The sequence below is a fragment of the Chiloscyllium punctatum genome, chromosome 37 (assembly GCF_047496795.1).
Source record: "Chiloscyllium punctatum isolate Juve2018m chromosome 37, sChiPun1.3, whole genome shotgun sequence".
NCBI classification, from domain to species: domain Eukaryota; kingdom Metazoa; phylum Chordata; class Chondrichthyes; order Orectolobiformes; family Hemiscylliidae; genus Chiloscyllium; species Chiloscyllium punctatum.
The window spans coordinates 30,233,025-30,247,835 of record NC_092775.1 but is presented as its reverse complement, the minus strand read 5'-3'; the positions used below and the strand labels follow the sequence as shown (position 1 = coordinate 30,247,835).

The window sequence follows — 14,811 nt, the reverse complement described above, 5'->3', positions numbered from 1 at the left end:
AAGCAGAGGCTGATCGTCTCAACTGGGACCTTGGGTTCATGTCACACTACAGATGACCCTACTGCACTATGCCCACAGACAGACGGACACACATACACACACCCTCTCATATCCCTCCCCAACACACACACCCACATACAAGTGTGTGGGGTGAATTTGTACTTGCAGAATTACATTTTGCTTTGCTCAAAAACTGCATGAATCCATATAAGATTCTATAAATCTGTTTTTTAAGATTAGAATCAGTCTGACTATTGTGGCACAGACACCTTCACAGGGAGTTATACCTTCAATACCTTATCTGGGCCAACATGACACCAATTATTAAAGTGCACTTGAGAATCAGAGTCATTGGGAGATGTACAGCACCCTTTGGTCCAATCCGTCCATGCTGACCAGATATCCCAACCCAATCTAGTCCCACCTACCAGCACCCAGCCCATATCCCTTCAAACCTTTCCTGTTCATATACCCATCCAAATGCCTCTTCAATGTTGCAATTGTACCAGCCTCCACCACATCCTCTGGCAGCTCATTCCATCCACGTATCACACTGTGCGAAAAAGCTGCCCCTCAGGTCTCTTTTATATCTTTCCCCTCTCACCCTAAACCTATGCCCTCTAGTTCTGGACTCCCCAACCCCAGGGAAAAAGACTTTGTCTATTTATTCTATCCATGCCAGTCATAATTTTGTAAACCTCTAAGGTCACCCCTCAGCCTCCGACGCTCCAGGGAAAACAGCCCCAGCCTGTTCAGCCTCTCCAGATAGCAGCACCTCACATTTATCTGAATTAAACTCTACCTGCCACTTCTCAGCCCATTGGCCCATCTGGCCCAGATCCTGTTGTAATCAGAGGTAACCCTCTTCACTGTCCACTACACCTCCAATTTTGGTGTCATCGGCAAACTTACTAACTGTACCTCTTCTGCTCGCATCCAAATCATTTATGTAAATGACAAAAAGTAGAGGACCCAGCACCGATCCTTGTGGCACTCCACTGGTCACAGGCCTCCAGTCTGAAAAACAACCCTCCACCACCACCCTATGTCTTCTACCTTTGAGCCAGTTCTGTATCCAAATGGCTAGTTCTCCCTGTATTCCATGGGATCTGCAGTGGCACAGTGGTTAGCCAATTGAACCCGGGTTCAATTCCCGCCTCTGGCAACTGTCTGTGTGCAGGTTGCATATTCTCCAGTGTCTGCGTGGGTTTCCTCTGGGTACTCCAGTTGTGCAGGTCAGGTGAATTGGCCGTGCTAAATGGTCTATATAGTGTTAGGTGAAGGGGAATGGGTCTGGTGGGTTGCTCTTTGGAGTTTTGGTGTGGACTTGTTGGGCCGAAGGGCCTGTTTTCACACTAAGTAATCTAATCTAAAAATCTAACCTTGCTAACCAGTCTCCCATGGGGAACCTTGTTGAAGGCCATTTAGATCACATCTACTGCTCTGCCCTCAATCCTCTTTGTTGCTTCCTCAAAAAAACTCAATCAAGTTTGAGAGACATGATTTCCCATGCACAAAGCCATGTTGACTAACCCAAATCAGTCCTTGCCTTTCTAAATACATGTAGATGTATTCCCTCCAACAACTTGCCCACCACCGACGTCAGACTCACTGGTCTATAGTTCCCTGGCTTGTCCTTAATACCCTTCTTAAACAGTGGCACCATGTTAGCCAACCTCCAGTTTCCGGCACCTCACCTGTGATTATCGATGATACAAATATCTCAGCAAGAGGACCAGCAATCACTTCTCTATCTTCCCACAGAGTTCTCGGGTACACCCGATTAGGTCCTGAGGACTTATCCATCTTTATGCATTTCAAGACATCCAGCATTTCCTCCTCTGTAATATGGACATTTTGCAAATGTCACCATCTATTTCCCTACATTCTTTACCTTCCATATCCTTTTCCACAGTAAACACTGATGCAAAATACTCATTTTGAATCTCCCCCATTTTCTGCGGCTCCACACAAAGGCTGTCTTACTGATCTTTGACGGGCCCTATTCTCTCCCTAGTTACCTTTTTGTCCTTAAATGTATTTGTAAAACCCCTTTGGATTCTCCTTAACTCTATTTGCCAAAGCTATCTCATGTCCCCTTTTTGCCTTCCTGATTTCCCTAAGTATACTCCTACTACCTTTATACTCTGAGGATTCACACGATCTATCCTGTCTATACCTTACATATGCTTCCTTCTTTTTCTTAACCAAACCCTCAATTTCTTTAGTCATCCAGTATTCCCTATACCTACCAGCCTTCCCTTTCACCCTGACAGGAATATACTTTCTCTGGATTCTCGTTATCTCATTTCTGAAGGCATCCCATTTTCCAGCCGTCCCTTTATCTGTGAACATCTGCCCCCAATCAGCTTTTGAAAGTTCTTATCTAATACCGTCAAAAATGGCCTTTCTCCAATTTAGGACTTCAACTTTTCGATCTGGTCTACCCTTTTCCATCATTATTTTAAATCTAATAGAATTATGGTCACTAGCCCCAAAGTGCTCCCCCACTGACATCTGAGTCACCTGCCCTGCCTTATTTCCCAAGAGTAGGTCAGGTTTTGCACCTTCTCTACTAGGAACATACACATACTGAAATCAGAAAATTTTCTTGTACACACTTAGCAAATTCCTCTCCATCTAAATGCTTGACAATATGGCAGTCTCGGTCTATGTTTGGAAAGTTAAAATCCCCTACCATAACCACACTATTATTCTTGCAGGTAGCTGAGATCTCCTTACAAGTTTGTTTCTCAATTTCCCTCTGACTATTGGGGGGTCTATAATACAATCCCAATAAAGTGATCATCCCTTTCTTATTTCTCAGTTCCACCCAAATTACTTCCCTGGATGTATTTCCAGGAATCTCCTGCCTCAGCATAGCTGTAATGCTATCCCTTATCAAAAATGCCACTCCTCCTCCTCTCTTGCCCCCCTTTCTATCCTTCTTGTAGCATTTGTATTAAACTGCCAGTCCTACTCATCCCTGAGCCATGTTGCTGTAATTGTTATGCTATCCCAGTCCCATGTTCCTAACCATGCTGAGTTCATCTGCTTTCCCATTTAGGCCCCTTGAATTGAAATAAATGCAGTTTAATTTATTCGTCCTACCTTGTCCCTGCCTGCCTTGACTGTTTGACTCGCTTCTGTTCTCAACTGTACCAGCCTCAGATTGGTCTCTATCTCCCTGGGATGCCCCCACCCTCACCTTACTAGTTTAATTCCTCCCGAGCAGCTCTAGGAAATCTCCCTGTCAGTATATTAGTCCCTTTCCCATTTAGGTGCAATCTGTCTTTCTTGTACAGGTCACTTCTACCCCAAAAGGGATTACAAAGATCCAAAAATGTGAATCCTTCTCCCATAAACCAGCTCCTCAGCCATGCATTCATCTGCTCTACCTTCCTCTTCCTGCCCTCACTAGCTCGTAGCACCGGCTGTATTCCAGATATTAATAGTCTCGAAGACCTCCTTTTCAAAGTCCTGCCTAACTCTCTGTAATCAATCTTCGGAATCTCAAACCTTTTCCCTTCCTATGTTGTTGGTTCCAATCTGCACCCTCTGAGACATCCTTGATCCTGGCACCAGGGAAGCAACACACTATTGATTTTTCTCTGCTGGCCACAGAAACGTCTGTCTGTACCTCTGACTAGAGAATCCCCTAACACAATTGATCTCTTGGAATCCGACATACCCCTCATTGCATTAGAGCCAGTCTCAATACCAGAAACTTGGCTGCTCATGCTACATTCCCCTGAGAATTCATCACCCCCTACTTTTTCCAAAACAGCATACTTGTTTGAAATGGGTGTAGCCACAGGACACTCCTGCCCTAGGTGCCTACCTCTCTTGCCTTTCCTGGAGTTAACCCATCTACGTGACTGTATCTGTAACTTTCCCCCCTTCCAATAATTGCCATCTATCACATACCGTTGCAAATTCCTCATTGCTTCTAACTGTCTCTCCAAACAATCTATTCAATCTGATAAGATTCGCAACAGCATTTATTGCAGATATAATCCGCAGTAACCCTTAAACGCTCTTTAAACTCCCACACCTGACAAGAAACACAGATCACTCTACTAAAGGCCATTTTTGCTCCTTCATAATCTACAGACCCAGAAAATAACACAGTCTTATTCCTCTCCAAAACACTGCCCTAGGTTAGATTAAGAGTTATGGCTTATATCTTAAGTTTAACGAAGAGACATATCTCAAAAAACATATAATCAAGAAAGAACCCACTCTACTCACTACTGCAGACTTTCTGTAGCCACTTAAAACAATTAACTTGTCGGATTCTGTGCTATGATCTTCACCCAAACAGTTCCTCCGAGATCAGTTGTGAATTTCACTGTTTGTTAATTTTCCCAAAAACACTCCGATGTCCAACAATACATGAATCCAAACAACAAAGGCAGTAACTGTGCAGGTTCACTCCGGTGTCAGTTTCTTTCTCTCTCTCCTGCATGGACCTCACCATGTGCTTCCTTTGTCTGTCTTCTCTCTTTTAAAACTACTGTTGTTTTGACTGTTTTTTCTCCCCAAAGTTCCAAAACAATGCAACAGCATATAAAAAAGTAATTGCTGCTCCTGGAATTTGAGGAAATCACCTCCAGCTCCTAAAATACCTCAAATTAAAAAAAGGAGTCGCTGTTACAGACAGAATTTTTCCCATCCTCCATCTTGGATTATCCAGATTCAAAATCCATTGATACTAAATTATTTCCCCTTTTCTCCATGGAAAAATCAACAAAATATCTGAACCTATCACTGCCTCTTCCTGTTCCACACAAACATTTTGTAGGATGGATTTTCCTGACAGCAGTCATAGCCAATTTTCTTCCCCACTAATTTGAGGTGTACTCTGCCATTATCCTATGTAGGGTCAGCAAACCGAGTCCTTGACAACTTACTTGTCTAGGTAGCTCAATATCCACTGCACCCTATGCATATAGACATTCTTTCAAGACAAAACCCTAATCATTTCTAAAGCTTGGATCACTGATCACGAACTGTTTTACAATTAATCCATTCAGATTCGAAGAAGGCTTCAGTAAAACAATTGTGTTCACATTTCTGCTCAGATCCTGGAAGAATCACAAATCCTGCAGGAAGACAGAATATAGCTTGGTTTTAATGGTGTTACACAGTTGAATAGCCTATCAATCCCTGGTGTCCAAACACATGCTTGAATAAAAGACACACAAGCATGGTAACCAAGATCAATTACCATCCTCTGAACTGCACACACCATAAATTATGAAGTTCTAAGAGAAAGAAAAAACAAAAAGAGGACAAACCTTTCCGTTATGATTTTGGTTTCTCACAACACTATCTGTGATAGCAAAGCAGCTTCCATAAACAGGACCATTCCACCTATGAAGCCTATGAATTGAACATTAGAAGGATCCAGTACTATGCTGTGCGGTTAATATTTACTCATTTCTTGAGTTAGAAAGCAGAAAAAATAACATGAAAGCCAAAAATGTTGGCAAGCTACTCATCATGTTCAAAGTGCCCTACCAACTCAAATTTCAGAGCGCACTTAATTGTACTTATTGGAAGATGGACATCATTCAGAACAAAAATAATTTTGCAGCAAATAGCAGTACAATATAGAGCTTTACTGGACCAGTAAACCAATTTCTAAGTCAAAATAAAGCCCATTTTTCAATTTAGATAGTTTTGTTTAAAACAGATGTTTGGAACATTCCTTTCCACTAAAAGGTTGTGAGCAATGTACAAACCAATAGTTAAAACAACCAAACAAGATATGGTCAAAAGATGTAGTTGATATACTTGTCCAAACAGATTCTGACCTCAGTTCAAATCAGGCTTATTATAACAGACACATCTTTGAAGAAACTCCAAAATCTCTTTGGTGACCAATATATATTATTTTCCCCACCCACCTTTGCCCCAGCCCCACACCCCCATTTATCTCCAAGCTCCCTCCCCCTCACCAGTTCTGATAAAGGGTCCCGACTTGAAATGTCAACTTTCCTACTCCTCTGATGCAGTCTGACCTGCTGTATTTTTCCAGCTCCACATTTTATCAACTCTGACTGCCAACATCTGCAGTCAGAATTATTTTCATTGCTCTTCTCCATGGGAAATGAAAAATAAATGCCTACCTCAGGAATTACATTTTACTCTGGGTACACCACCGCCTCTATGAAAAATGATGAGTCAGCAAACTATCACATACTTTGCACAGACCAGACAGAATTTTTAAGCCATTACCCATGAAATGTTTCCACATAGAGCAAACTTGTAAATCAATCTACAAACACAAAGGAAATCAGGAACATCAACTGCTCCAATTTCAAAGATTTCCAATTGCAGTCTAGATAGAATTCATCTGAAATGGCATTTTGCACCAAACCCACGTCTGTTCACATATCATTCCACAAGGATAGGATGGAACTTTGAATTCCTAACATTTTTTCCCTATTCAACTTAAGTCCACTGGGGAACACAACATGAAGCAAAACTATATAATCAACTATAAATATATTGAAGAGATTAAGTGTGTCTCAAAGTCATTAAAATAGAGTTTCATTTATGTGCTTTTTGAATGTCAAACATGCCAAAGTTGAAGAACACCCAAAGATGGAGCCATCGGGTCTCCAGAAGTGACAATACAAATAGTTTAATTTATGAACTGCTGAACAAGTTTAGATTAGGCTTGTTTAAACTTGTTGAGCATTTGGTAAATTCTATTACGGTTGATTGAGGCTAATTCAGTCAACTATATTGCCACATGTATGACCATAAACCAGCAGAACAGGTTGACATTTGGTATGCATCGACAGAGTTACACATCAGTAAGAATTAAAATAAATTTCAAGATTGTCTCAGCAGTTCAGTCATTGAACTATGTTCCCACTCTCAGTCATCTCATTCGAATACATTTCGCCAAGGATCAAACATTGGAGCGCCTCCTTAAAGATATTCTATAAATGAAGCTCTTGGTATCTGGATACAGAATGCAGCAATATTAGCAACACAAATGGACTAAATAATATCAAGATTCCTGTCAAATTGTTGCTGGCCTGCTGTACACAGGTCTACATCTACTCAGACACTACTTTTCCAAGTATTCACCTTCAGCAGATACACATTTAGAAAGTCTACGATATCCATTTGGATTCCACAATGCTGATAAACTATATTTATTTTTAAAAATTGCACAACACCAGGTTAAAGTCCGACAGGTATATCTGGAAGCACTAGCTTTTGAAGCGCTGCTCCTTCATCAAGTGGTTGTCATTGTGGTGGACTTTGAACTAACAAAATGGAATCATCACCAAATCATATTGACACAGGCATTACACTGAAGCATCAATTTACATTTTCTCTATCTGGAGTCTGGCAGAGCTGGAGTGTAGTTCTCTTTTTATTACAGGTGTTGTGCATTCTGTTCATTTCAGAGACCAGGAAAAAAAATTCAATAAGTGACTAAAAACAATTGAAAATTTTTCTTCAATAAATTAACTTACTTCAAGCTATCATAGCTGATGAACAATGCTGAGTCTTGACACACCGATGACTAATTTTTTTAAAACTTTACCCACTATATTAATAGAGCTTGTGTTGTCATTCCATAAGAGTCAACTTTTGGTACTTCTGCAATGTGGAGCTGCCTACCACTCAGCAATGCAATGCCGCATTGAAATTGTTGAAAAGTGTCACTTTTCCCATTTAGTGTGACAGTATTGAGAAAACACGTTGCAAGATCCTCAAGCAATAACATCCATTAAAACTGATACTTGAAGATATAGAAGACTGAAGATTTAAGATGGAAACCCAGTTTGAAAGTTGTGATTAAGTGTTTTATAAATCATTCCATATCAACCAAATCACCACCCACTATAAAACAAATGTTGTATTTAATGCCTTTTCACATACTTAAAGGGATTGTTGTTCTATCACAATCAACAAAATTGTATTACCAAATCTAACCTCAACAATTAAACTACAATTACAGTTAAAGACTCCCTGTGGTTAGTGTACAAGACAGTTTAATTTACATACCTGAAGTTCCTTCTAACATAGCAACATCTTAGTGAGAAATAAGACTGAAATAACAAATCTAACATTTTGAACACTTATAGAGTCAGTGAGTTGTACAGCACAGAAACAGACCTTTCAGTTCAACTCATCCATGCTGACCAAATATCCTAAATTAATTTGGTCCCATATCCCTCTAAATCCTTCCTCTTCATGTACCATTCCAGATGCCTTTTCAATGTTGCAATTGCACCAACCTCTGCCATTTCTTCTGGCAGCTCATTCCATACACACACCACCATCTGCATGAAAATGTTGCCCCTTAGGTCCCTTTTAGATCTTTCCCCTCTTACCTTAAATCTATGTCCTCTAGTTTTGGACTCCCCTACCCTGCAAAATTGACCTAGGCTGCTCACCCTAGCCGTGCCCCTCGTGATTTTATAAAGCCTATATAAGTTCACCCCTCAGCCTCCAAAGTTCCAGGGAAAACAGCCCCAGCCCCAGCCTATTCAGCTTTCCCCTATAGCTCAAAGCCTCTAACCCTGACAACATCCTTATAAATCTTTTCTGCACTCTCACGTTTAACAGCACCTTTCGTAAAGCAGAGAGACCAGAACTGAACACAATATTTCAAAAGCAGCCTAACCAATGTCCTGTACAGATTCAACATGACTTCCCAACTCCCATACTCAATGTACTGACCAATAAAAGCAAGGGTCAGTATGAACTTGTGGGACTAAAGGGCCTGTTTCTATACAATAGATAACCTAATCTAATCAAGCATACCAAATACCTTCTTCACTATCCTATCTACCTGGGACTCCATCTTCAAGGAACTATGAACCTGCACTCCAAGGTCTCTTTGTTTGACAACACTCCCTGGGACTCTACCACTAAGTTCTGCCCTGACTTTCCTTAACGAAATGCAATACCTCACATTTATCTAAATTAAACTCCTTTGGCCCATTAGCCCATCTGATTAAGGTCTCGTTGTACTAACTGTCACTTCTCTTCTGTGCAAGCCCACCTTGAAGAAGTTCTGCTCCTCTCTCTGATGAGATTTCCATTATCCCCACCTATTGTTTACTCTTGACCCCTTCTCCACAGCCTTCCTTCTGTACATAAACTGGTAGCTAGGAAAATATAATCAGTTCTGAGGAAGGGTCACTCGACCGGAAATGTTAACTCTGATTTCTCTACATAGATACTGCTAGACTGCTGAGCTTTTCCAGCAATTCCTATTTTGCTCCTGTTGTACTCTTCACTGTCCACAGCATGAACAATTTTGGTGTCATAGAGATGTACAGCATGGATACAGACCCTTCGGTGCAACTTGTCCATGCCAACCAGATAGCCTAACCTAATCTAGTCCCACCTTCCATCACTTGGCCCATATCCCTCTAAACCCTTCCTATTCATGTACACATCCAGATGCCTTTTAAATGTTGTAATTGTACCAGCCTCCACCACTTTCTCTGGCAGCTCATTCCATACATATACCACCACTGTCTGCGTGAAAAAGTTGCCCCTTAGGTCCATTTTAAATTTTTTCCCTCTCATCCTAAACCTATGCCCTCTAGTCCTGGACTCCCCCACCTCAGGGAAAAGAGCTTGTGTACTTACCCTATCCATGCCCCTCATGATTTTATAAACTTCTATAAACCTCAGCCTCCAGTGCTTCAGGGGAAAAAAAGCCCCAGCTTATTCAGCCTCTCCCTGTAGCTCAAATCCTCCAACCCTGGCAACATTCTTGTAGATCTTTTCTGAACCCTTCCAAGTTTCATAACATCTTTCCGATAAGAAGGAGACCAGAATTGCATGCAATTTTCCATAATTGGTATAACCAGTGTCCTGTACAGCTGCAACATGACCTCAACTCCAATACGCAATACTCTGACCAATAAAAGAAAGCATATCAAATGCCTTCTTCACTATCCGATCTACCTGCAACTCTACTTTCAAGGAGCTATGAACCTGCACTCCAAGGTCTCTTTGTTTAGCAACATTCCCTTGGACTTTACCATTAAGTGTATAAGTCCTGCTCGGATTTGCCTTTCCAAAATGCAGCATCTCACATTTATCTAAATTATACTTCATCTGCCACTCCTCAGCCCATTGGCTCATCTGAGCAAGATCCTGTTGTACTCAGAGATAACCTTCTTGGCTGTCCACTACACATCCAAGTTTGGTGTCATCTGCAAACTTACTAACGATAGCTCCTATGTTCACATCCAAATCATTTATATAAATGGTGAAAAGCAGATCAGTGTTGGGTCCACTTTCGGCACACTGCTGGTCACAACTCCAGTCCAAGAAACAACCTTCCACCATCCTCTCTCTTCTACCTTCAAGCCAATTTTGTATCCAAATGGCTAGCTCTCCCTGGATTCCACACAACCTTACCATGCTGAACCTTGTGAAATTCCTTGCTGAAGTCCATTTAGAAAATGTCCACAGTTCTGCCTTCATCAATATCTTCCATATTTAAATATTTTGTGTATCATATTTTGTTTTTCCTTTTCTAACTTCCACAAATAAATACAAACACACAGAGATAAAACATGGAAACTGAATCCCTCTCTAGTCTATTTCACACTGGATTGCTTGCTTATTGGTTGCTTATGTTGACTCTCTTTTCCTCAGTCTTTGTTGCCAATTCCTTTTTCTGTTTACTTACTTGTAGTTTTCTGTATTTTTCACAATCATTTTTGTTTGTTTTCATCTTTGCTCCATATTTATTTCCACTCCTTTTTTAAACTCATGCACCATTCTAAACTCCCACCTGCTCCTCAGGAGAAGCAGTGCACTTACATTACAATAACAAAAAACAATGTTATCATTGAAACAACACAAGATACATTAGTTACATGTATTCTTCAAGAACTTCAGCACTTAAGACATCAAATATTAGTATTTCAATGCCCCATATATTGGGTAAACTCAGCAATTTTTCTTCTCAATGGCACTTACTTTTCACAGGAGTTTCTAATGATGTAAACACCAAAATTATGTTCAAAGGCAAAATTTGATCACATAGCTCATTTTAACCACATTACATATTTACATAAATAGAAATAATATCATACATGTATCTTAACGTAAATGTTCAGAGTTTAACTCAGTGATATCTATATAAATTTAAAACATCAAACAAATGTGCAGACACTTTAACAACAGCGCCAAGGTTAAAGTGACAAAGCTTGAGCGCAGATCATAATTTTTAACCAGAAACAAACTTCAGACTATTCCTTCTGTAAGGCAACAAGCACTTGCTGATATAATTTGCCCATATTCTTTTTCCACCTTTAACTGTTTACACCAATCTGATTGTACTGGCAACTACTGGATTAGTGGTGCTGGAAGAGCACAGCAGTTCAGGCAGCATCCAACGAGCAGCGAAATCGACGTTTCGGGCAAAAGCCCTTCATCAGGAATAAAGGCAGTGAGCCTGAAGCTCCATGCTTCAGGCTCACTGCCTTTATTCCTGATGAAGGGCTTTTGCCCGAAACGTCGATTTCGCTGCTCGTTGGATGCTGCCTGAACTGCTGTGCTCTTCCAGCACCACTAATCCAGTAGTTGCTTTCCAGCATCTGCAGTCATTGTTTTTACCTCCTTGTACTGGCAACTGTCAAGCTGTTTTCCTGGTTATCCTAGTTGAAATGGTTGCATGCATTCCAGGATCCAAACTCACTTCTATTCCAATTAATTCCATCTCTAATTCAATTTTGTTTTTAAAAATCTTATATATTTTCTGGTGTATTTACAATTAGTTGTCAGACTACTGCTACATCTCAAGACAAGGTTCTAAAAGTGTATCATGTTAGAATTTCAAGCCAACCCGAAGAAAATGAAATGTACCAGTCAGAACTGCTCCAAAAACAATGGAGATGTACTCCCTTTAAAAGGTCTACGCATCGCATCTTATCTGTTGTACAGGAAGCTGCTAATGAAACTCACGTCCAAGTTAGTTGCTGCAGATATGAATAAAATACCTCCTGACTTAAAATGTTGCACTATGTATACAATATTCTCACAACCTTTAGTAAACTATCAAATGGAAGTTTGAGTCCACACTTGCTGGGGGTGAGAATACCGGACTTTTTTTTCTCCTCAAAAAGGTGTCCTCCTAATAGTTAAGCTAGCAACTGTCAAATCTGGCAGGTTAAGAGGCGGCTATCTGGCACTGAAAGGTCAGCGGTTACACTGTCACGAGTGGACACTGCTGAAGTAATTTACAAGGCATGACGTCACCTCAGTCCTGACGGCCAGCAACAAATATAGGCTATAAGAAGGGCCAAAGGACCAATAGACAACCAAGGCACTTCTTCCCCTCCCCCCCATCATCTCTCTACAGTTGTAGATGCTGCTGTTGTAGCCAATTATTGGCCAGCACATTCCCCACTGAATGAAGTCTATGGCTCTAACGCCCACACCCACACAATAAATGTCGTCTCTATTCACCTTATAGCTCTCACGCCTCACATGCAGAGATTAAATCCCGGATGCAGGCAGCCAATCTGTCTGCCGGAGCACCCAATAAACAGAGGGGCTACCTCTAGTGCAGCACCCTATCATCCTGTGGAACCCATTGCGTTCGACGGCACCTCCACAGGGTCAGTTAAAAAGCAAAGGTTTACGCCCCCAGAGCAAAACATGCCATTCTTACAGCAGATGCTAGTTAACTTCTCTTTTGCTCAGGTAACAAATGGTGCCACCATGCAGATTGTAAGCAAACACATTCCACCTGAAGGAAAACTCCAACTGCAGTCAGGTTCTTGACACTTGCGTATCATGGTCGGGGGGGGGGGACACGATGATAAAGCATATTCAGTGTTCGGACAGAGTGTTCTACAAAAAGCCTATTGTGTGTAAATTGTCGTTGGAGAAGTTTTGCTTAGGGTTCCACCTAATTCTGGTATTTATTAAGCATATGTGCTCTTGCCAGAGAAAGGTTGTGCCTGATATTTCGTTGTGAGGGAAGGTGTTGATTTGAGGACCAGGAGAAGCTCCACCCTGAAACCAGGCGACATGACAACCCCATGAGCTCACAGAGCAGCGGGTCATCCCCTGGGCTTCTTCCAGTTCCAGTAGCCCCAGAGACAAAAACAAAAATCTTTCAGCAGCACTGTTTCCCCCCGCACTAGGAACATGATAGCCCTGCCTGAAGATCAGAATTCCTAGATTGTTGATTTCACAAGAACAAGTGTTTCAGACGGAGGGAGCGGCACACTCTCTCAATGGCGAGAGAAAGCAGGAAGGAGCTGGGTAACATAACGAGCGTGCTCACTCCCCCCCCCCAAAAAAACCCAGGACAGCACACACCGTCCAGGAAATACGACTTAAACATCTTTCAACTCAAGACAGGGTCTCATTAACACACCACACCTGACACCGTGCCCCCTCCCCCAAAGTGGGTTTTTGTTTTTCACAGAAATCGACAACAAAACGATTTGTGCACAAATCTCAGCCTCTCGTACCCCACACGGGTTTGCCTCTCGGTGTGAACAGAGGAGGAACCCGGCGGTTCGCATTCCCAGTCAGCAGTAAATTATTCATGAAGGCGCCTGAAATTGCTACAGGCTGAGGGCGAGGCGTCTTCGCTCTGAAATGGATCATCACCCTCACTCGGTTGGAGCGATAGGGAGGGAGGATACTAACGAAGGGGCACGGACGGGGGGACGGGACTCTGTGCCTTTTCCAACGCCCAGAGGGCTGGATGGTCACAGCATTGTTCCCCCAAGCAACGTTACCGACAAACCAACAGCCATCGCCACCCCCGCTTCCGAACAACACAGGGATCTGACACCCTGTTTTATTCCATGCCTTTATCCCGATTAAAATAAAAACAAACCCTCCCCTTTGATCCAGCCAGCAGCCGCCCGGCCGGGGCTCCCAGCTTGTCTCTTACCCGCTCCTCTGTTTGGAATCGTGGATTTTCTTGTGGCGGACAGGCTGCAGAGGGATACTATCCGACATATTTGCAGCACTAACTCTGTCTGTGTCTATCTGGTGCTGGGTGGTGTGCTCTACCCGGCAGCCTCTCTCTCTCTCTCTCTCCTTGTTTGTCAGCTTGCCAGGGTCAAAGGTACAATTGGGATACAGCCATGGCAACGATTTTAAGGCATTTCATGGACACCAGTGGACAATTACAGAAGACTGGCCTGTCATTTCTCGCTACAAAGCGGTGACAATCACTCTTGCTCGAAAATGCGCCCCATTTTCCGCCCACCTGCACTGAGGGAACAATTCCTGGAATGGATTTTACGGATAATCTGAGTAAAATGTGATTTTGCTGAGTGTTGGCAGCCTGTTCCACACTTAAATCCATTCAGTTCTTATCCAAGGTCGGCATGCCCTTTCTAACAGTTGCTGAATTATTATAGGTAATAACTAGACTATTTTCGTTCCTGCCCCTGGCATAATCCAAGTCCACCATCCCCTACCAATGATTTGAGCTCATGGCCACTGTGAGAATCAACTAATTGAGGAGTATCCTATTCTCTAAGGCTTAGTACAGTATCATAACAGACATAAGAACTTACACACTTCAAAATTATTTAGACTGAAGTCTGGTTTGACCATGCAGGTAATTGCAACTAACCAAAAAGGTAACAATGAAAACCAATATTTGGTCTTACACTGTTGGGCTTCACACACCAAGGTTGTGAAACTTTGATATAACTTTCTCAGAACTTCTCATTGATCTCATTTGAACATTCCTTAACATTTTAAATGAGTTTGCAATCAATGGCACTCATTGGATCATAAATGCAACACATTCACAGAGGTCTACAGAAT

General features: G+C 41.9%; 1 protein-coding gene across 1 annotated transcript in view; it reads right to left on the bottom strand.

Moving 5' to 3' along the window:
• The window catches only part of atp9a (ATPase phospholipid transporting 9A), a 183,651-nt gene extending 169,496 nt beyond the window's left edge, over positions 1–14,155 (bottom strand). The window contains exon 1 of the mRNA XM_072556529.1: positions 13,922–14,155. Within this exon, the coding sequence (XP_072412630.1) occupies positions 13,922–13,989 (68 nt within the window). The 5' untranslated portion in view covers positions 13,990–14,155. The remainder of the gene's footprint in view (positions 1–13,921) is intronic.
• Positions 14,156–14,811: the final 656 nt, after the last annotated feature.